Here is a 23792-nt window from a genome sequence, read left to right as displayed (position 1 = left end):
AATAAAGTCATGACATGATCTTGAAAAACATTTAACTAAATACAGAGTTTTAGACTTATTATCTTCATATTTTAAATATAAAATGTTTAGACATGTGGCTTTAGCTGTAGTGCATTTCTAGATTGCTCCAGTGCCAACTTCAATTTTATTTTCATTAATATGTTTCATAAAAAAAAAATTCTAATAACTTTACAAAACTTTGAAGCTATTTAAAAAAAAAAAATCATTATGACAATAATTAATTCTACATTTACAATAAACTACCAGGTGTCAGCTTTCAAATGAGATCATACTTGTGCTTTTAGTGCAAAGGGTTCATGAACTGTATCTGTTTCAGTTTGGGTATGTCATTTCTGGGGATTTTTCAAAAGTGGGGTTGCAGCTTAACAGGTTAACTTTTTGATGAACATGCATCAACGCCAGTCCTGTGAGCCTTTCACTAGACATATAAGATCTGAGCCATGTTTTGAACCTTCACATTGCAGAGAATGACCTTTCACATTCACATGTTGTCACAGGAAGTGTAAGAAACATTTTCAGCATACACTGGATGTTGGGGAAGAAGGCCATCTGTGTTGTTTTCAGAGTTTCCAATGCTGATGCAGGCAGCACCCCATCTTCAGAGTGAAACTTGTGCCTCCAGCATTCTATTTCCTGCTCTACTGTGTTTGGGTAAGGTAGGTCCTCATGGTACCACTTTACCATTCTTTGCTCTATTTCTTCTGTGAGTTTCTTCAAAGATTTTGGTACCAGGTAAGCTGCTAGTAATGCAGGCTCATTACTTTCAGAGAATCTCTCATCCAGCTCACTAGTTATATGATCGATGAAGGGATAGAAGAGATTCACCCGGTAGTGGTCTTCCACTGACTCTGTGGATATGTTTGGTCTGTAATTCTGTTTTACTGATATTCTACGCTTTGTTGGGACCACATCAACTGAGTTGGCCAATGGTGTGGCTTTTTGAAAACATGGACTGAATCCTTGCTCATTTCTTTGGTTGGCTATGACTTGCCGTACATTTCTTGCCCCTCGTATGCTGTGATGATGTCCAAGTTGGTAGACTGCAGCTGTTTGGTTAGAGGTAGCATATAACCCAGCACTTTGTTGGCTATTACAGCAGTAATGATGGTCTCAAATATTCCAATACTATGCCGGAGAGTACTGGCCTTTCCAGAGGTGGTAGTTACTTCTGCCTCCATGGTGTCCAAAACAGAATGTATAGCAGTGAACTTCTCCACAAAAGCACTCAGTGCGTTTGCTCTGCTACCCCATCTAGTGTCTGACATCAGTGGGATCTCTGCTGTTTTTGGTTGCCCTTCTCTTCTACTCTCTGCCCACAGGGCATCTTTTCTGACCCCTGGGGCCTGCAATCTTTTCTACGACAGACATTGTGTTCCTCACTAAAGGAAGATCAGAACAACCATGCACCACAACCAAATTAAGTGCATGGCTCCTACAATGGGTGTACATTGCCTTGGGGTACAGTTCCTTGACTCTCTTTTGTACCCCACTCACTTTGCCACTCATTGTAGAGGCCCCATCATAACCATGACCCCTTAGGAGTTGTTTGAAGACCCCACTTTGTCAGCTGATTGAGAATGGCTGAGGTTATTGTTGCCACATCTTGTTTGGGCAAGGGACAGAAACCGAGAAAATCCTCCTTTATCTCAAGGTTTTCTTCCTCCTCATTGACGTAACGGACACATATGGACATCTGTTCAGTCCCACTTATATCCATGGACTCATCAGCTAATACAGTGAAGTACTTGGCTGCCTGTATTCTATTGATTAGTGTCCCTCTGATTTCCTCTGCACAACATTCAATAAGCTCATTCTGAATTGCTGGTGAAAGGTATATAACATTTTTGGGTGCAGTCTGCATGTGTTGCTTTAAGGCCACATCAAATTGTGCTTTCCAGTTAACGAAGTGGTTAAAGTTTCCATTCTCACTGTCCCCCTCCCAGCTCCCTTGGAATGCTACATTTCGCTGGCCAAGACACACAATTATGTCAATAATAGATAGAAGACTGTAATGGTTCGCAATGAATTTTTCCTCATATTTCTGGCTGATAACTGAACTAATGTCCTTTCTTTTTTATTTTGGACAACAGAAAGGAAGTTTTCTGCCTTTTCTGTGGATTTTCGGTGTCCTTCTGTTAAACTGTGTCCTGGGATGATACCTCTCTTTTCACCCACAGCATTCTTCTAGTCAGTGAAGCCCTTTGTAAGAAAACTAAAGTTTGAGCCCTTTAACTTATTAAAGCTGAGGCAATGAGCACAATATGCTGAATCCTCAAATGGTGAGTAACGAAGCCATTCATATTTTTTCTCCCACTGGACATTGTATTTTAGTTGTTTTGTGCCAAATGTCCGATAGGGATAGCTATGCTGCTCTGGTGGTATCCATCTATTTTGGAGAAAACAGGTTTTATCTCCATCTGAGTCTCTCTCTCCCTTATTTATTTTATTCTTTATTCTCACAGGGTCAAAGGGATGTAGAGTCCCTTCTTCAGTGTTCTCGCTGCCCTGCTCATCACTGATGTCATCCTCATCTAAGTTCCTCTGCTCTCTGTCCTCCTCCTCTGTCTCCTTCTCATCTCTATCCTCCTCTCTGTTGCTCTCCTCCATCTCGTTTTGATCTCTATCCTCCTCTCTGTTGCTCTCCTCTGTCTCCTTCTCATCTCTATCTTCCTCTCTGTTGCTCTCCTCTGTCTCCTTCTCATCTCTATCTTCCTCTCTGTTGCTCTCCTCTGTCTCCTTATCATCTCTATCTTCCTCTCTGTTGCTCTCCTCTGTCTCCTGATCTCTATCCTTCTCACTGTTGCTCTCCTCCATCTTGTTTTGATCTCTATCCTCCTCTCTGTTGCTCTCTTCTGTCTCCTTCTCATCTCTATCTTCCTCTCTGTTGCTCTCCTCTGTCTCCTGATCTCTATCCTTTTCACTGTTGCTCTCCTCCATCTTGTTTTGATCTCTATCCTCCTCTCTGTTGCTCTCTTCTGTCTCCTTCTCATCTCTATCTTCCTCTCTGTTGCTCTCCTCTGTCTCCTGATCTCTATCCTTCTCACTGTTGCTCTCCTCCATCTTGTTTTGATCTCTGTCCTCCTCTCTGTTGCTCTCTTTTGTCTCCTTCTGATCTATATCCTCCTCTCTGTTGCTTTCTTCCATCTTGTTTTGATCTCTATCCTCCTCTCTGTTGCTCTCCTCTTTGTTCTCATATCCATCTTCCTGATCTTTCAATTTAGGCTTTTTTTTAAAGAAATACATCTATCGTATTTTGCCGGAACCTTTTTGCCATTCTACACTCTCTCTGTTCTGTCTTTTTTGGAGGATAAACATTGTTAAATTAGACCTTCTTTATTGCATCACAATGGGTTATGTAACAATACTGATTACTGTAATAAATTTCCATAAGAAACATTGCTATATGGATAAGTAATAATAACTTTGTCTGTGCTCTAATGCAGTGGTTCTCAACTGGTTAGGCCATTGGACCCACATTTTACCATGGACATTTAGCTGCGACCTTTTTTTTGTTGGAATTTGACCTATATATATATATATATATATATATATATATATATATATATATATATACACCTGCAGCCAGCAGCAGTGCAACTCAGACTTTCATTGAAGGGCTACGAGAAATCTCAAAAGTAACAGGCAAGCCCATGGAAGAGCTCTTGCAGCAAGAGTTAGCTAAATTAAAAGCCCCTGCTGTATCACTCCCACAAACTGAGTTCCCGGCTAGTGAGTCTGATCATGAAGGTGATTTGAAAAGAATAGTGGAGTCAATGCAGACTACGACGGTAGCCCCACGTGATGTCACGCCTTCAAATGAGTCAGTCCCCCTCCAGACAAAGTCCAACGTTTCTCTGCCACAGCTTGGTGCATCACTTTCAAGGCCCAATGTTGATGCAGGCGCACCATTAAAAATAACTGGGTGACGTGACTCCAGCTGAAGTGCAGCGTTTAGTTGTGGAGCATATTGTGAGAAGTGAGGATACCCCTGAACATTCCCCTGCTTCTATGCGCTTGAGACCCTTCTCAGGAAAACCCTCATACTCTGCTAATGAGATAGACTACGATACTTGGCGCACAAATGTTGAATTCCTCTTGACTGACCCCACACTCTCGGATGTGCAGCGCTCACGACGAATGTTAGACAGTCTCCTTCCACCTGCAGCTGATATTGTGAAACACTTAAGTCCTCATTCTCCTCCAAGTGATTATCTTGAGCTCCTAGATTCAGCCTGTGGAGGATGAAGACGAGCTCTTTGCAAAGTTTATGAGCACATTCCAAAATGCTGGTGAGAAACCATCGCAATTTCTGCACAGGCTACAAAAGATCTTGAATGCAGCCATAAAAAGAGGCGGTGTTTCTGCTGATGAGCATGACCGGCATTTGTTGAAACAATTCTGCCGGGAATGCTGGGATAATGCTTTAATAACTGAGCTCCAGTTAGAGCGGAAAAGAAACAATCCACCCACATTCTCTGATTTACTGCTGTTGTTGAGAACAGAGGAAGATAAGCAAGCCATCAAAGCAGTGCGGATGAACCAACATTTAGGTATTGCCAAGCAATCCACTGGACCCACAAGACGTGTTGTGTCAAATCTTCACGCTGTCAGTCCTGCGTCTTCTGTTGAGAAGTGCGATGAAGTGGGAGAACTAAAGCGATTGATAGTTGAGCTACAACACCAGATTGCCTCAATGAAACAGTCTAAGAAATGTAAAGAGTCTAAGCCAAAGGAGCCCAGCATGCAGTCAAGATCAGCTAAGACATTCACGCCGAAGCCAAACAGAGAGGCCAACCCGCAACATAACAAGCCAACTAAGCCAAGACCCTGGTATTGTTTTCACTGTGGGGAGGATGGACATATAGCATCCCAATGTGAGGGTGATCCAAATCCATCCCTGGTCAATGCTAAGAAACGCCAGCTGAGAGAAAAGCAGTTGCAGTGGGAGAAAAGTAACAAGTCCCCTGACTCCCAAGATTTAAACTAGTTCCAGTTCCTGTTACGGGACAAAGAGGAACTGGAGAAACTACTCAGCGTCCCAGAGATAACTTTACCGTGTCTGCCTCGGCTGACCATAACCCCACCCGTGACTGCAAAAGGCTTCCACCTGGCCTTGTTGGGACAAAATGCACAGCAAGAGTGATAGTTGCTGACAAAGAGATTAATTGTCTTCTTGACACTGGGTCACAAGTGACCACTTTTCCTTTTTCATTCTACCAAGACAACTTTACAAATCAAGCCATTCAACCTTTGCACAACTTGCTTGAAATTGAAGGTGCAAACGGCTGTCAAGTTCCTTACTTGGGTTTCATTGAAACGTCGATAACCTTCCCAAATGAATTTGTAGGATCAGACACCGAAGTGCAGACCCTTGCGTTGATCATTCCAGATGGCAGACCTAATGCTCAAGTGCTCATAGGCACTAACACACTGAACTCTCTATATTCTGAGTATACTTCTTCGAAGCAGTTGAGTCATCAACCCATTCATCAAGGTTACAGAGCTGTCCTACAAGTCCTTGAGTTCACGCACAAGCAGAGTGCATCTGATACCCTGGGTTGGGTGGGTTTGAACTGTCAAGTCCCTGAAACCATTCCTGCAGGGAAGACAGTAGTTCTTGAAGGGTCAATCCGGATGGCTAGTCCAGTGAATGACAGATGGGTTAATGTGGAAGCTCCACATACGTCATCTTTACCTGGTGGAATAATGGTGTCAAATTGTTTGCTTACCCTTCCTGTCAAAGGAGACCGCTTACCCATTGTACTGAAAAATGAGCCACAGCACGATGTGGTCATTCCATCGAAGATCCGGGTGGCTGAAGTGAATTCTATTCATAGTGTCTTACCTAGGAGTCAAGATAGTGTGTTGACACCTCCCGTTGATCAGACAAGGTAGTTAGACAACTCTAAAATTGAATTCAATCTTGACGATTCGCCGCTGACTCTTGAATGGAAAGAAAGAGTGACAAGAAAGCTTAATTCAATGCATGAAGTCTTTGCATGCCATGATCTTGATTTTGGTCACACCACTAAGACCAAACACCATATTCGACTGCATGACGAGACGCCGTTTAAACACAAAGCCAGACCCATTCACCCTAAAGACATCCAAGCTGTTCGAAAACATCTACAAGAATTGTTAGATGCTGGAGTTATAAAGGAGTCAGAGTCTCCTTTCTCTTCCCCAATCGTGGTGGTGAGGAAACAGAATGGGGAGGTGAGACTTTGCATCGATTATCGGAAACTCAACCTCCAGACCATTAAGGACGCTTACGCCCTACCTAATCTGGAAGAGACTTTCTCTGCTTTGACTGGGTCTAGATGGTTCTCAGTCTTAGACCTCAAGTCCGGGTACTATCAGATTGAGGTGGAGGAAATTGATAAGCCGAAGACTGCTTTTGTTTGTCCCATGGGATTCTGGGAATTTAATAGGATGCCCCAGGGGGTCACGAACGCACCCAGCACGTTCCAGAGACTAATGGAGCGCTGCATGGGAGACATCAATCTCAAAGAGGTTCTAGTCTTTATAGATGATCTCATAGTCTTTTCTGCAACACTAGAAGAGCACGAGAAAAGGCTTCTGCGAGTTCTTTAACGTCTGAAAGACTACAGTCTCAAGTTGTCCCCCGAAAAATGTCAATTCTTTCAGACCTCAGTGAGATACTTAGGGCACATTGTGTCTGCAAATGGCGTTGAGACGGATCCTGACAAGATTAAGGCGCTAAAAACCTGGCCAAGTCCGACAAACTTGAAGGAACTCAGGTCTTTCCTTGGATTCGCAGGGTATTACAGGAGATTTATCAAAGACTTCTCCAAAATAGTGAAACCTCTAAACAATCTTACCTCTGGATACCCTCCACTTCGAAAAACGAAGAAGACTCAAGAGACAAAAGGTCAATACCTGAATCCTAGAGAGCCATTTAAACAGCGTTGGACAGCTACTTGCCAGCAAGCTTTTGATGAAATCATTGACAAGCTCACCTCGGCTCCTATCTTGGGCTTTGCGGATCCTAAACTACCGTACATCTTACACACGGATGCAAGCACCACAGGTTTGGGAGCTGCGTTGTACCAGGAGCAGGAGGGAATCATGAGGCCGATTGCCTTCACAAGTAGAGGTTTGTCACTCAGCGAACGTCGCTATCCAGCGCACAAACTTGAATTCCTTGCTTTAACCCCCTGAGGTCGACTATCGCGCCGGCGCGATAGGCTCGTTTTTTTCCTTATCAGTGAAAAAAATATATAATTTTTTTTTTAAATTTTTTATCTTATATGCTTGTGTTATACATCAATCGATCCTGTTAAGTGTGTATTTTTTTGGTGTATACTCACAATAAAAACAAAGTGTTGTGCTTTTTGCCAAATAAAGAAAAATAAACACGAAGCGAGTTCTGCCTTCTCTCTGTCAGTGAAGTCCATTCTGAAACGCGTCCGAAAATGAACCATAACTCAGCGAATACTCAGTCAAACAGGCATATACAGACACACAGGCATGAAGCTTGAATTCTCTTCTTTTAAATGAAGTAATGTATATAAAAAACAAATATTCTCAGCTTGTGAAATCTGTATTAAAAGAGAGCGATTCCAGTCGAGCTAATTAGAGCTCATTCAGATGTAATGTGACCCCGCCCCGGAGAGCGCGCGCTATTCAAACGCAAATGACTGAAACTGCAAACTGTGAATGCCCACATCAGCTCGAGAAAACACATCAGATCACTGTAGCCTACTTGTTTACACAGTCTCGCAGCGCTGTGAGGAATAATACTATAATGGAAAATTTACCTCAGAAGTACGAGGAGCAACAGATCCGAGGCTATGGAATAATGTAGTAAGTTTTTTTTTTTCATTCTCAAGTGCGTCGCGTTTCTGTGCATGAATGAATGAATGAACGGCAGAGATGCGCACTGTTTACCACAACTGGCAAAAGACGGTTTAAATTTGAATCGTTTCTGTCTGTGAATGTTTCGCTTTTAGCAAACTGTATTGCTATAGGCTACTGAGTAAAAATCGAGTGAAATATGTTGAAATAAAATGTATTTGTATAAGCAACGTATTAAACTGCAAATTAACCTGTTAAGCTGCAACCCCACTTTTGAAAAATCCCCAGAAATGACATACCCAAACTGAAACAGATACAGTTCATGATCCCGTTGCACTAAAGCACAAGTATGATCTCATTTGAAAGCTGACACCTGGCAGTTTATTGTGCTAAATCATGCCAAGAAAATGCTAAGAACTCCAATAGTAATCATCTGTGACAACTACCAACCACTTAGTAACACCATAGCAACCACCCATAATACCTTAGCAACCACCCTGAACACCCTAGCAACTGCCTAGCAACTCCCTAGCAACCACCCAAAATACCTTAGCAACCACCTAGCAACACCATAGCAACCACCCAGAACACCCTAGCAACCGCCTAGCAATGCCCTAGCAACCACCTAGAATACCCTAGCAACTGCCTAGCAACACCCTAGCAACCACCCAGAATACCCTAGCAACCGCCTAGCAACACCATAGCAACCACCCAGAACACCCTAGCAACTGCCTAGCAACGCCCTAGCAACCACCCAGAACACCTTAGCAACTGTCTAGCAACACCATAGCAACTACCCAGAACACCCTAGCAACCACCTAGCAACACCCTAGCAACCACCCAGAATACCATAGCAACTGCCTAGCAACCACCCAGAACACCCTAGCAACCGTGCCGAATTTTGCCACTGCAAGCACCACATTCTGAAGAATGCTAGGGTATTCTGCATTCTTATTATTATTCCAGACAAAAGTTTGGCGCGAAACTCGCCCCGCACCGTTTGTCACAGACCCCTGAGTGAGGTGTCAAATCGACCAGCTCATTGAGGAGAGGTGTGCTATGACTTTTCTAAGTGATCGGGTGTACGATGTTTGCACAGTGGACGAAAAAGCGGCCAAAAAAGTCCCATTGACTTTACATTGGGAGTTCTAAAAACATTTGAATCCCAACTGCCATTTTCACACACACAGACTCCAAAGGGCCTGACACCCCTGCGTCTCTCCCACTCTCTCTCCTTCAGAGGATTTATATTATCAAGCAGCCAATAAGTAATGGCCTAAAATCTTCATAGCCACACCCTAGCAACCAGTTACATCATCCTAGTAACCACTAAAGGCTTCATTATACTTCTGCGTCGGACATACGCCGGAGCCTATACGCCGTAGGTAACGTGTTGGTTTTAATTTATACTTCTGCATCATTGTCCGCGTTGACGCGCACCTAGGGTGCATGTGAAACCCCGAGGGAGGGGTTCTGGCAGACCAATCACAGCGTTTGCGTCCGCGTAGAATTGATGCGTTGTTACATTTTTGGAGAGGTGCACGTCAGGGTACGCCGAAGGGTACGCGCGCTACACACAGCCTACGACGTAGCTACGGCGGCAGTTCGACGCAGAAGTATAAATAGGCCTTAAGAGCTCCCTAGCAACCACCCTAAACCAAAAAAAAAAAAGAAAAAATCTTTTTAAATTTTTTTTAAAGCAATATCACACTCGTAGCCTTGCGATATCGCTCCATGCTTGTGCCTATTCGGCCACAGGCACGAGGCCGTAGGCCAAGTGCCGTACTGAAGGCACTCGTTATTTAAGATTTTAAGAACTTTATAAAAACTCCATAGTAACCATCTTTGACAACTACCAACCACCTAGTAACACCATAGCAACTACCAAAAATACCTTAGCAACCATCCTGAACACCCTAGCAACGTCTAGAAACGCTCTCGTAACCACCAAAAATACCCTAGCAACTGCCTAGCAACCACCCTGAACCCTCTAGCAACCGCCTAGCAACCACCCAGAACACCCTAGCAACTGCCTAGCAATGCCCTAGCATCCACCCAGAATACCATAGCAACTGCCTAGCAACACCATAGTAACCACCCAGAACACCCTTGCAACCGCCTAGCAACCACCCAGAACACCTTAGAAAATGCCTAGCAACACCATAGCAACCGCCCAGAACACCCTAGCAACCACCTAGCAACGCCCTAGCAACCACCAAGAATACCCTAGCAACCGACCAGAACACCTTAGCAACTGCCTAGCAAACACCCAGAATACCATAGCCACTGCCTAGCAACCGCCTAGCAACCACCCAGATCACCCTAGCAACTGCCTAGCAACGCCCTAGCAACCACCCAGAATACTCTAGTATTAGCCTAGCAGCGCCCTAGCAACCACCCAAAATACCATAGCAACTGCCTAACACCATAGCAACGCCCTAGCAACCACAAAGAATATCCTAGCAACCACCTAGCAACACCATAGCAACCACCCAGAACACTCTAGCAACCGCCTAGCAACACCATAGCAACCACCCAGAACACCCTAGCCACTGCCTAGCAACGCCCTAGCAACCCCCAGAATACCCTAGCAACCGCCTAGCAACACCATAGCAACCACCCAGAACACCATAGCAACCACCCAGAACACCCTAGCAACCACCTAGCAAAGCCCTAGCAACCACCCAGAACACCCTAGCAACACCCTAGCAACCACCTGAACAACATGAATAAGCCATATCTCAGCACCAGCACATCGTACAGACATGTTTGTTGGCTTGTATGCAATCATGTACCACACTCTGTTGCCTTTGGCTTGCTCAGTTGGGGATATTTGGGGATATTTAATTTAATTAACCCCCTGGGGTCGGCTATCGCGCCGGCGCGATAGGCTCGTTTTTTTCCTTATGAGTGCAAAAAAAAAAAAAAAGAAAAAAAAAATTGTATCTTATATGCTTGTGTTATACATCAATCGATCCTGTTTAGTGTGTATTTTTTTTGTGTATGCTCATAATAAAAACAAAGTGTTGTGCTTTTCGCCAAATATTTTTATAAAAAACAAATATTCACAGTTTATATAATATGTATGTAAAGAGAGAGATGTCAGTCGTTCTCATCTCAGCTAATTAAGTTTTAATGTGACTCCGCCTACGGAGACCGCGCTATACAAACGCAAATATGAGGCGATCCATACACACCTGTGAAACACCCACATCCGCTGGATAAGGCCGGTGACACACTGGATGCGTGGCGTAAGCGTCTCAGCTGCGTGGCGTGTCCGTTTTTATTTCGGCTCCCATGTTAACAGTTTAGAGTTTGCACACTGCCTGTGTGAGACGCGCGTCTCAGGCGCGGCACGAGCCGCGTGGAAAACGCGTGCATGCAAGAAATAGAACCGACGCCTATTTTTCACGCGACACGCAAGCGTCTTGGAAGCGTTTCCATGCAAAATTGAATAGGAAAATCTGTTTATATGTCATTTTGACACGAATACATAATAAATGTCCTTTTGATGTTTAAAAGTGTCTAGGTTTTGACATAAATGCAAATATAAATGTAATTTTACAAAATATTATCGATTTTCAAATACTGCTGTATTGAATGAACAGCTTTTAGCAAACTCTATTGCTATACTGAGATGAGGAATATATACTGTATGTGTTTTGTCAAAAATAAAGTCATCAACTAACTAATGAATCCTTTACTTTGAAATACGTATGATAAAATGTATACTTTAGTTTTGAAAGACGTTGACTAGTTTTGAATAGATTATAAAGTATGTATGTGTATGCATATATGTGTGTGTGTGTGTATATATATATATATATATATATATATATGTGTGTGTGTGTGTGTGTGTGTGTGTGTGTGTGTATGAAGAGTTCAGATGCAAAAGCCTCTAAATGCCATCTGAAATTTTCTTCTAGAATGATCATTTTTATGAAGCTTGTATATTTAAGTTAGCTATAGGTGACACACCTGAATGAATGGCTCATTAAGTATGCAGGGACATTGTCTCATCAGGTGTGAACTACTAAATATGCATGATGCTGTTGGAGCGTTTAAGCCCCATCCGCATATTGGCTTTCCAAACTAAAAGTGTTTCACAAAACTTAAATCAATGTATCGTTTTATGTGAATGATTAGGCAGGATGATTTTCACATCATTTTGAAGAAAAAACTCTAGGCGACGACATCCATTAGTTAAAAGTCTTATTGCCACATATTTAGTATGTGTTTTGTGGCCTTATTTCAGAAACTTTAATTTTTAGTTTTTTCAATAACCATGCATAAACATTATTCTCTCAAAATGAAAACATGTACATACATGTGGCTCACATATTATGGTAGTCCTGTTTGTGCTATATAGAGTGAATTTACACCTTTGCCATTAATATGTTTATAAGCAACTGAAAAAAGCACAAATGTCAGGGCATGTCAGAACATCTCAAGGACCCCAAAAACACCCCAGACCCCAGAGGGTTAATCAATCAACGATACTATTGATCAGCATTACCAAACGTGGACGTTCCACTAGAAACAAACATTGATGTATTGTTTTAATTTAATACTGTGAAGCTGCTTTGATACAACCTATGTTGTGAAAAGCGCTATATAAATAAACTTGACTTGACTTTACTTGACTCTAGCAACCGAGTGGCGAGTTTTGCCACTGCAAGCACCACTTCACATTTTCTTCAGGAAACTTCTAACCAATTTAAAATTCTAACTACTTTAAACTTTAAACTACTTTAAACTTCTTTTAAAACTCATAAACACATACACGTATAAACTCATGAATTCATTATGAACTCTTAAACTCGTAAATAAATCAACTCTGAACTCTTAGACTCAATTAAACTTATAGACCAAATATACTAGATTTCTATACTACTTCTAACCCATAGTGACTCATTTAAACTCATCTATCTATCTATCTATCTATCTATCTATCTATCTATCTATCTATCTATCTATCTATCTATCTATCTATCTATCTATCTATCTATCTATTCAAACTATTTCAAACTAATTAATTTAAACTTTAAACTAATTTAAACTTTCTGGTCCGGCTTTCTCAAGCCAACTTAAAGTTTGTCTCGACGAACTTTTTAATCTAGTTTTTCTTCTTCTTTTTCTGACCACAAATTTTTAGACACTAACTCCTCCTAGACCGTTCAAGCTACATACTCCAAACTCGGGTCAGACCTTCATACTGTCTTCATACTTCATCTATCTATCTATCTATCTATCTATCTATCTATCTATCTATCTATCTATCTATCTATCTATCTATCTATCTATCTATCTATCTATCTATTGTAGTGGCAAATTTTCATTAAACAATCATCTTTGCATAAGAGACAGTCTGGAATCAAAGAAACATTCAAAGTAATTTATTTTCTTGCAAGAAAAGGCCCAGTTGAGACCCACAGAGGTAGACAGTATAGTCTGTGGTTCAAGTGCGACAAGGAGAGAAGGACAGACCAGCCTTTTTATACTGTTATCTCTTCAAGGTTCTTTCTCTAACCATAGATGGATAAGAAACTCAATCAGTGATCTTATTACACACTGAACTTTGGTTTAGCTCTGCTTGCAGCCTGCAAGTCCTAAATTGGACCCCCCTTTAACCTTAGGGGTCAGAGGTCTACTTGAAAACCATGTCTCCCCCTTTCTCCTTGTCCTACAGAAGTCCACATCAGTCATTATATTACGAAGTCAGCAGCACACATAGAAATCAATCTATCTATCTTATCTATCTATCCTATCTATCTATCTATCTATCTATCTATCTATCTATCTATCTATCTATCTATCTATCTATCTATCTACAAACCTTTTCTATCTATCTACAAACCTTATCTGTCTATCTATCTATCTATCTATCTATCTATCTATCTATCTATCTATCTATCTATCTATCCTCAAACCTTATCTATCTATCTATCTATCTATCTTCAAACATTATCTATCTATCTATCTATCTATCTATCTATCTATCTATCTATCTATCTCTTTCTAACTAACTTATCTATCTTTCTTTCTTTCTAACTAATCTATCTATCTTTCTAACTAACTTATCTATCTTTCTTTCTAACTAATCTATCTATCTTTCTAACTAACTTATCTATATTTCTTTCTTTCTAACTAATCTATCTATCTTTCTAACTAATCTATCTATCTTTCTAACTAACTTATCTATCTTTCTTTCTTACTAATCTATCTATCTTTCTAACTAACTTATCTTTCTTTCTTTCTAACTAATCTATCTTTCTAACTAACTTATCTATCTTTCTTTCTTACTAATCTATCTTTCTAACTAACTTATCTATATTTCTTTCTTTCTAACGAATCTATCTTTCTAACTATCTTTCTTTCTTTCTTTATAACTAATCTATCTATCTTTCTAACTAACTTATCTCTTTCTTTATAACTAATCTATCTTTCTAACTAACTTATCTATCTTTCTTTATAACTAATCTATCTTTCTAACTAACTTATCTATCTATCTTTCTTTCTTACTAATCTATCTATCTTTCTAACTAACTTATCCATCTTTCTTTCTTTCTTTCTTTCTTTCTTTCTTTCTAACTAATCTATCTTTCTTTCTAACTAACTTATATATCTTTCATTCTAACTTATCTATCTTTTTTCTAACTAACTTATCTATCTTTCTTTCTAACTAACATATCTATCTTTCTTTCTTTCTAACTTCTTTCTAACTTATATTTCTTTCTTTCTAACTAATCTTTCTTTCTAACTAATCTTTCTTTCTTTCTTTCTAACTAATATATATATCTTTCTAACTAACTTTTCTTTCTTTCTAAATAATCTATCTTTCTTTCTAACTAACTTATATATCTTTCTTTCTAACTAACTTATCTTTTTTCTAACTAACTTATCTTTCTTTCTTTCTAACGAATATATCTTTCTTTCTTTCTTTCTAACTAATCTATCTTTCTTTCTAACTAATTTTTCTTCTTTCTTTCTAACTTCTTTCTTTCTTTCTAACTTATATTTCTTTCTTTCTAACTTATATTTCTTTCTTTCTAACTAATCTTTCTTTCTAACTAATCTTTCTTTCTTTCTTTCTTTTTCTTAGTATTATTTCTTTCTAAGTATTCTTTCTTTCTAACTAATGTATCTATCAAACTTTAAACTACTTTAAACTTTAAACTACTTTAAACTTCTCCAAACTCTCTGGTCTGGCTTTCTCAAGCCAACTTAAAGGTTGTCTCAACAAACTTTTTTTTCTGTTTTTAGTATGATTCTTTTAAATGTGTAAAACTGCGCAGCATTAACCCACAAAGTAATTTGACAAATAGTCACATAGTAACAGGCCTATAGCATTACAGTTCACGTTCCTTGAAGATAATTAATTACGATGACATAAAATAGTGTGATCAACTTATAGGTAATACAAAAACTAATTTATTAGCTGATATATAATTGATCTGATTCGTGAATTCCATACATCTCTGGACGGTGTTAAATCCATCTCTATTTAACACCTGAACTTCACTTGAACCCTTGTTCTATGTATGCACATAGATAATGGCCATTACTGAGGGAAGAATACCATTACTGAGGGAAGTTTGTAAACAATACAAAAAAGTGCACATTATCTTTAGTTTTAGCTCCGGTTCCAGTCCCTGAGTCTCTTTTTCGCCCCACCCATCCATTGCTTAAAGTTCTTAGTACTCGCAGACGGTGGCACAGACGGGATGCATTCTGCTTCCACCATTCCAGTGGCACACCAGTCCGTCTGTCAATCAGTGGCTCAAGGAGGTACTGGTCCAACTGCTCAGAGATGTTACACTCATCACTGATCCCCCTTGTGGCGGAACCCACTGCCTGAAGCACCATCTTCAGCACAGCAATGCATGGGATGATGCAGGAGATAGAGGCCTCTGCCTTGCTCATCTCAAAAGTCACTTCCTCAATAGGGCCTAGTTTATCAATCAAATTTGAGATATCCCATTTTTCTGCAGTTAGTGTGGTAAACTTGCCATGTTCTGCTGCATAAATGTTCAGGGCACGCTTCTGCTCAAGCATCCTCTGCAACATATGTAATGTGGAGTTCCAGTGGGTGGGTACATCCTGAATGATGCTGTGCTGGGGGAGGCCAAGATATTATTGAATGGCTTTCAAGACGCTGTTTTGCAAGCACAGAGTGGTTGTTCAACGTTTTTGTACTGTCAGCATGTCTGTGCTGTGCTGTGTCTAATTTGCAGCATAATCAGCCGATGCCGATTCAAGGACTGGCTGAGCTTTGCTGTGAGGGTGACAGTAAGCTTGATAGAATCAATGACGGTATTTCACAGTCTATAAAGGTCGACAATACAGTTTCAATGCTGTCTTGAAAAAGCGATGATGAAGAACAGTTCAGGGTGGGATAGGGTGGGAGGCAGTACCTCAGTGTCCAAATCAATCAGCCAGTCCTCGATGTCCAAAACCACCAGTATTCCCTCTGCCACAGATGTCGCTGACTCTCACCCCTGGTCAGACTCACTCTGGGGCTCTGGCTCCGGAGCGATGGTCGGCATTGTCCCTTCCTCATAGAGATTTGGCCTACTCATCACAGTGGGTGGTTGCTCTCTGTCTGCAGGGGGCTCGAGCGAGGTCTCCGTGGTCGAAGGTGGTGGTGGGCTGGGCTCTGGGTCTAGCTGTGTCCTGGATCGGGGACAGATTCTCTCCAGACACCTGATACTGGCCTCCCTCCAGTCAAGTCCTAAGATGTCTGGGAGGTCTACTGGATGGCAGTAGTTCGCCCCGAGCCAGAATCATAAGTGCATCATCATAAGTGCAGTTGACGACGAGACGGCAGAAACTCTCAGCATAATCCAAAAAACTGAAGCCCTTTTGGGATATTGCATCAAATTGTGCCGCATAATCCATCTTGGTCTGGTATTCTGTTAGCAACGTGTAGTACAGACAGACGATGAAGAGGAAGGTGAAGTTTCGAAACACTAGTTTAAAGGGGTCTTGAACTCTATTGTTTTGTTTCCTGTGGTGCATTTATAATGTTAGTATGATTTTTAAATTAAAAAAAGTCATAATTTAGAAATAAAAGGCATTTTTCCTACCCTGATTTTAGCCCTCTGATTTGAAGGGGCGTGTCTGCTGTGAGACTTAAGTGTAAACACCCACTGCTGTGATTGGCTAACATCTTTGCATATGAAATAAGTATTACAAGTGGAACTCTCTCGATCTTTTAGCATGCTTTCACTATTATAGCTCTCAAGGTTAAATAATCATTTAAAGTGTTGATTTTAGTATTATATTTAGATCTATGGCTTTATATTTATTTCGTGGCATGAAAATGTTGCAGTGATGAGCAATGTAGCCGATCACAGACATGTTGAGCGCATGAATGTGATCTGCACACTAACGAATGCTTTCATCATAACTAACAGTTAGAGATGTTCCGATACCATTTTTCCCCTCCCGATACCGATACTCGTGCTAAGGGTATCGGCCGATACCGAGTACCGATACCAGTGTGTTAAAAAAAAAAGAAAAAGATCATACTACCTGCATGACTTTGATATGATTATCATTCTGGTAAGGCCTGGCTCAGGTTAAACCCTTTGTAAAACATGAATGAATACAGCAAATGGAAGCCATTTATTTTTAAATTTATTTTTAAATAGAACAGTATAAAACAGTAGTGCAACAGCAACTTAAATAAATATAGGAATAATTATAAAAATTTTTTTTAAAGTGCAGCCACAATATTTTAAAATAAAAGGCATTTAAATTTTTAAATAGAACAGTATAAAACAGTAGTGCAACAACAACTTAACTAAATAAATATAGGAATAATTATAAAAAAAAAAATTTAAACTGCAGCCACAATATTTTAAAATAAAAGGCATTTAAATTTTTAAATAGAACAGTATAAAACAGTAGTGCAACAGTAACTTTAAAGATTCCTTTAAAAAAAAATTATGCACTAAAATAAAAAGGCATTTAAATCTTTAAATAGTGCAGTATTTAACAATAGTGCAACACCAACCTATAAAGTAAACATAAAAAAATACAAATCAAAAGAGCAGCAGCTGCACAGTAAACAAAACAATACTTTAAAACAAGTAGGCTACACATTGCAGTAGCATTTTAGCAATTTAGTATTGCTCATAATTTCAAGAGCAAAGGCAGATTCTTCTTCAAGAAGATGAGCATTTCTGCCCTCTCTCCTCCTAGCCTGTTCCTTCTTGCATCAACAATGTTGGACGCTGCACTGAACAGTCTCTCACTGTCAACACTGGTACAAGGAGCACAGAGAAACTTTGCAGCAGTGGCAGCCAGGGTGGGAAACCGAATTTGGTTGACTCCCCAGTACTGGAATGGGCTGTCTGAGCGTGGGACTGTTTGCTCTGTCAAATATGTCTGTATTTGATTTTGAACTTGTGTGCTTGTGCTACTTGCCCCACGTTCCTCATCATGGATTTCCTCAAACAGGCCTTTCAAGCTGCTCTTTCTGCTGCTGCTGCTGTCTGGCTGTGCTTCCATACGTGGGGCTTTATGGGGGTTTTCTGGCACTGTCTCTGCTCCCTCAGGTGTGGTCCTGCTCAGTAACGCCTCCATCTTCTCCACCTCTTGGGTCAGAGCATCCTTGGCCTGCTTGATGCCGTCTGCTTCTGTGAAGTATCTAAAAAAAAAGAAAAATAATAAATAAATGTCTTTATGTGTAAAATAAACAAATAAACAACCTCCTCCATAGTAACTTTTAGTGGTAACATTATTAATGCAATAGTAATCAATAATAATGCAATATCTAGTTATCCAAAACACCATTTCAAAATTTTGTTTATAATATAGATACTTAATAAAAATATTAGACATACCTGTCTTTGAATCGTGGGTCTAAAAGAGTGGCAACTGCATACAAGGGCTCATTCTCGATGGTCTTGAATCTTTTCTGGACAGCCTCAAGAAGGGTTGTTTTCATGGTTTTTATACTCGTGTCCCCCTCGTTCTCCCGAGCAAGCAGGCGTTTCAGCACTGTGACTGAGGGGATGACTTTAGCTGCAGAAGAGGTGGAGGAGCTAATCTGTCTGGTCAGTTCTTCAAATGGTGCCAGAACAATGATTATTTTCTCCAGTAAAGCCCACTGGTTAGCCGTAAGGGTCACTGGCAGGTCGTGGTCAGCTCCATATGCTGAAATTGACCGCTTCTGCTCCAGTAAACTCTCAACCATATAGTAGGTACTGTTCCAACTCGTTGCTATGTCTTGGTGCAGACGTTTGGTGGGCATTTGGAGATCTTTTTGAATATCTTCCAGGCGTGTAGTAGCCAGTGGCGAGTGTTTGAAATGCCCTACTAACTTCCTACCATTCGCCAGTGCATCACTCACACTTCTCTGTGACAGTAGCCCTTCATGCACCACTAGCTGGAGAGTGTGGGCGAAGCATCCCAAACTTGGTACATCCATCTCGTCCATGGCTTTCTTCATGTTGCTAGCGTTGTCGCGCAAAACAACATGAACGTTGGACTTGGGGATTTTCCACTTTACCAGCATCCCCTCAATTGCTTCGGCAATTAATGTGCCAGTGTGTGACCCTCGGAACTCGTTGGCGTGCAGCACCGCACTTCGAGGGGTAAATGTTGACTCTCTGTCCACCCAGTGTGATGTTAAACTTAGCAAAGACATGGGGCACACGTCGGAGCTCCAAATGTCCGTGGTAAAGCTGACTGCATGCACGTCTTTCAGCATACACGAAATGTGTTCCCTAATTGTCTCGTATAATTTGGGCAGCACAGTTTCTGAGATATATTTACGACCTGGCAAACAGTACCTTGGCTCCAAATGCTCCATTAAGCGGCGAAATCCCACACTTTCGACGACAGACAGGGGTTGGTCATCCAGGACAATAAACTCCAAAATTTTGTCTGTTATCTTTGTTGCTTTTTGGCTGTCTTTGGGGAATTTATCTCGTCGCTGGAAGGCAGCTTCCAGAGTTTGCTGCTGCAGTTCGTCCTTCCTTTTCCCCTTAGCTTTAAATTCGTCGTGCTCTTTAGCGTGACGCGTCTTCAAATGTTTAATTAAGTTGCTGGTGTTGAAATTTGCAACATTTGTGCCACCCCTCGAAATTGATTCCTTGCATATGTTGCATGTCGCTGACTTACTGTTGGGAACATCCACTGTAAAATACTGCCAAACCGCCAACATGATGCGCTAATGTTAGCTTCTTTTAAGGAGGCGTCACGTGATCAATTCTTCTTCGCCCCTCTAAAACAGCAGCTGCCGATGGCAGCACAGCGCAACTGTTTTAAGAGCGGCGAAGAAGAACCGTGTTAGAGTTAATGGAGCTAACCAGTAAATAGATTCCTATTTCTAATAAATTGCGTGGTATCGGATCGGTGCCTGGACTCCAGTACTCGCCGATACCGATGCCAGCATTTTCGGCAGTATCGGACGCATTTCCGATACTGGTATCGGAATCGGAACAACTCTACTAACAGTGCAAACACATTGTAAATAAGAGATTCGTTCAAACTCAGCCAGTGATAAACACCCGGTGTTTGATTGACAACTCCAGCCATTGTAATATCCAATTTAACCCTCTGGGGTCTGAGGTGTTTTTGGAGTCCTTGAGATGTTTTGACATGCCCTGACATTTGTGCTTTTTTCAGTTGCTTATAAACATATTAATGGCAAAGGTGTAATTACACTCTATTTAGCACAAACAGGGCTACCATAATATGTGAGCAACATACATGTTCATGTTTGTATTTTTGAGAGAATAATGTTTATGCATGGTTATTGAAAAAAATAAAAAATAAAGTTTCTGAAATAAGGCCACAAAACACATACTAAATATGTGTCAATAAGACTTGACTAATGGATGTTGTCGCCTAGAGTTTTTTCTTCAAAATGATCTGAAAATCATCCTGCCTAATCGTTCAAATAAAACAATACATTGATTTAAACTTTGTAAGTCAGTTTTTTGTTTATGCGTGGGAGTGGTAATGGCCTATCAATATTAATAAGATTCAGACCAGGGGTGTGACATAGACACTCCCCCAATGGCTAATGGGCCATCAAGTGAGGCAGCCTGAACAAAGAACAAAGAATGAGAGGAGATTCAAAGGTTTTGTTTTTCAGTCTGTTTTATTGTAATTCCTCTATGTGGAGGAACGAAATGTTCTAAATTTGCTCTAAGCAAATCAAATGTGAGCAAAATAAAAAAATAATCAGTCGGCTATAAACAAAGCAATTGTGAGTGATAAATAAACAAAAGTAAAGGCAGGTATCTCACAGTAAATGCTTATGCCCCGTTGATGCGGGCTCTAAGCAAATCAAATGTGAGCAAAATAAATAATCAAAATTGTTGATTGCAATCAAAATTGTATTCAAAGAATCCTGAAAAAAACGTATCATTGGTTATAAAAATATATTAAGCAGCACAACGGTTTCCAACATTGATTTAAAAAAAAAAAAATCATATCAGAATGATATATATATTCTACCAAATTGATTCACATTGTTAGAAACATCTCATTTTTTTTTATTTTCCCACAAATTGTGCTTGCAAAATATCCATTGAAAACATGTCTAGTAAGTGTGCAGTTAATTATCATACTGTATTTTCAGTTTTAGAATATGTATCCTCTCCCCAAATTTGTCACTAATAAAAGTCAAGTCAAGTCATCTTCATTTATATAGCGCTTTTAACAATGTAGATTGTTTCAAAGCAGCTTTACAGAGATAAACGTATAATTTAAGGTAACAGAGAATGTTTTGGCTTTATAGCGGTTCTTTAATAAAGTTATTTTACAGCTAAAGTTAGTTTTGATTGATTCGCTTCCGTCGCAACGATCATTTGTTATTAAATTAGGGGCCGCCAAGAAGACACCATTCTCTCTACACAAACTTTAAACGCGATCCTGTGAGAAACGCTGATGGCGTTCACATGCGCATTAAGAATTGGTTCTATAGTTATGTGCGTTTGAATATATGTGTGCAGGTTTGTTATTCCCTACAAACCAAGCCTAAACAAATTACTGGTGTTTCCTTATAGTTTTGATTCAGAATTTTATTTTATCAATTCGGGGTAGATACGCAAATTGAGTTTTCCCGACGACGCTTTATCTGTAGAGTGGGAAAGGGATCCTCCATAGGGAGAGACTAGTTGGCACTTCAGCACTGCGTTGTCATCGGGTCCAGGTGAAGGGCCTTCGTCAGATCTGGATACGGCCTGGATCCGGCAGGCTGCGGGAAGACCTCGGGATAAACAAAGACACTAAAATCAGCGTAGATGCCATTCTTCTCATGATGTAACAAGTACATCAGGATTTATGGGAAGTGTTCCCGGTTCCAGCTGACCTAATCTATGCAGCCTAACACTGAATTATAGAAGTCTATAATGTATTATGTGAATGCTATGTCAAAGAGATGTGTCTTTAATCTAGCTTTGAACTGACATAGTGTGTCTGCTTCCCGGACAATGTTAGGAAGATTGTTCCAAAGTTTTGGTGCTAAATAGGAAAAGGATCTACCGCCAGCAGTCGATTTTGATATTATAGGTATTATCAACTGGCCGGAATTTTGAGATCGCAATAGACGTGAAGGACTATAATGCGTTAAGAGCTCGCTCAAGTACTGCGGAGCTAAACCATTTAGTGCTTTGTAAGTCATCAGCAATATTTTAAAATTGATGCGATGTTTAATAGGGAGCCAGTGCAGTTTTGACAGAACTGGGCTAATATGGTCATACTTATATGGTCATACTAATATGGTCATAAGTAAGATTGATGTGGGGACAAAAAGTAAGACTGTTAAGTTAGCACTTTTAAACATTCGTTCACTTAAAAATAAATCACTTCTAGTCAACGACTTAATAACCACAAACAACCTGGATTTTATGCTTCTAAATGAAACCTGGCTAGAAGACAGCTTTAGTGCAACAATCCTCAATGAAGCAGCCCCTCCTAACTTTACTTTTATGAGTGTCTGCAGAGCTGTTAAGAGAGGTGGGGGTCTAGCTGCTCTTTTTAAAGATATCTATCAATGTAAGCAAATATCATTTGGGAATTACCCTTCTTTTGAATATCTGGGTATTGTGTGTAGCGTTTATTGGTAACAATCGTAATTAGGTCACATATGAAATATTAGCTCGAGCAATATTCAAATTTGGGGAAATATTAAAATCATAACTCATAGTCATAATTCATAAATTTCACATATGCTATTACATTACCTGCTAATTATCAAAAATATTTCGTTCTATAACTGGTCTCTCATCAGTCATTCGACCAGCGAATGCTTTGATTATACCAGTTAAGAAGGAATATTTATATTATCAAACCTCAGACAAATTCTCTCCTGGCCGTGGATGCAAATTGCTGGGTTTATGAATTAAAATAAAGAGCTAGTAGCCAGATCTTATCGCAATTTCATTGACAATTACATTGGTGGGATTGTAGCACAGAGTCAGTCAAAGTATAAAAGATTTATTTAATCAAAAATGACACACAAAGGATTATATGCATATAGGAAGTAATATAGGCTAATCTACGTACGTAAAATTACACAAGACACACGAACGTTTAAACAAACAAACATAAACATGACTTGATCAGAATGAAAATAGGAAGAAAGTGAGGGAGAAAGGATGGTAATTCACAAACAGAACCTTTTAAGAGACAACTGTGAAAGCAGCTTCGAGAGAGATCATTTTATACGTTACTTGCGATTCTGTTCCTTTGTCTGTGTGAAGCTGGGCTTCGGGACCACGTGCGTATCTTGGCTGGACCGTGTCTCATCGATTTGTAGGCTTGCGTTTCGCGTGAAGTTCTTAAAAACTCACTGAATGTAACATTACCGAGGTACGGAAGTCTCTTCCCGGTGCGGGAAGGGCGAGAAAACTTGGTTACAAGCCAAGAAAGGATTTTTACATCCGCGTTTGGATGAAGGCCCTGTCCCCTCTCTCTCGCTCCGCTGCTCA

At 40.2% G+C, this 23792-nt stretch overlaps 2 protein-coding genes across 3 annotated transcripts in view; one reads left to right on the top strand and one right to left on the bottom strand.

The window, feature by feature from the left end:
* Positions 1 to 23792, top strand: part of dnajb14 (DnaJ heat shock protein family (Hsp40) member B14) — a 213373-nt gene that overhangs the window by 108545 nt on the left and 81036 nt on the right. The window lies entirely within an intron of this gene.
* Positions 17977 to 18798, bottom strand: LOC307154763 (zinc finger BED domain-containing protein 4-like; the record flags this gene model as incomplete). Its single annotated transcript, XM_079864850.1, has 2 exons — positions 18690 to 18798; positions 17977 to 18493 (listed from the first exon to the last, which is right to left on the bottom strand). Exons 1-2 carry the CDS (start codon positions 18791 to 18793, stop codon positions 17977 to 17979), a joined length of 621 nt encoding a protein of 206 aa, XP_079720976.1. The 5' UTR covers positions 18794 to 18798.

Source organism: Squalius cephalus (genome assembly GCF_949319135.1).
Source record: "Squalius cephalus genome assembly, chromosome: 2".
NCBI classification, from domain to species: domain Eukaryota; kingdom Metazoa; phylum Chordata; class Actinopteri; order Cypriniformes; family Leuciscidae; genus Squalius; species Squalius cephalus.
The sequence above is the reverse complement of the archived record's forward strand: the minus strand, read 5'-3'. Positions and strand labels throughout refer to the sequence as shown.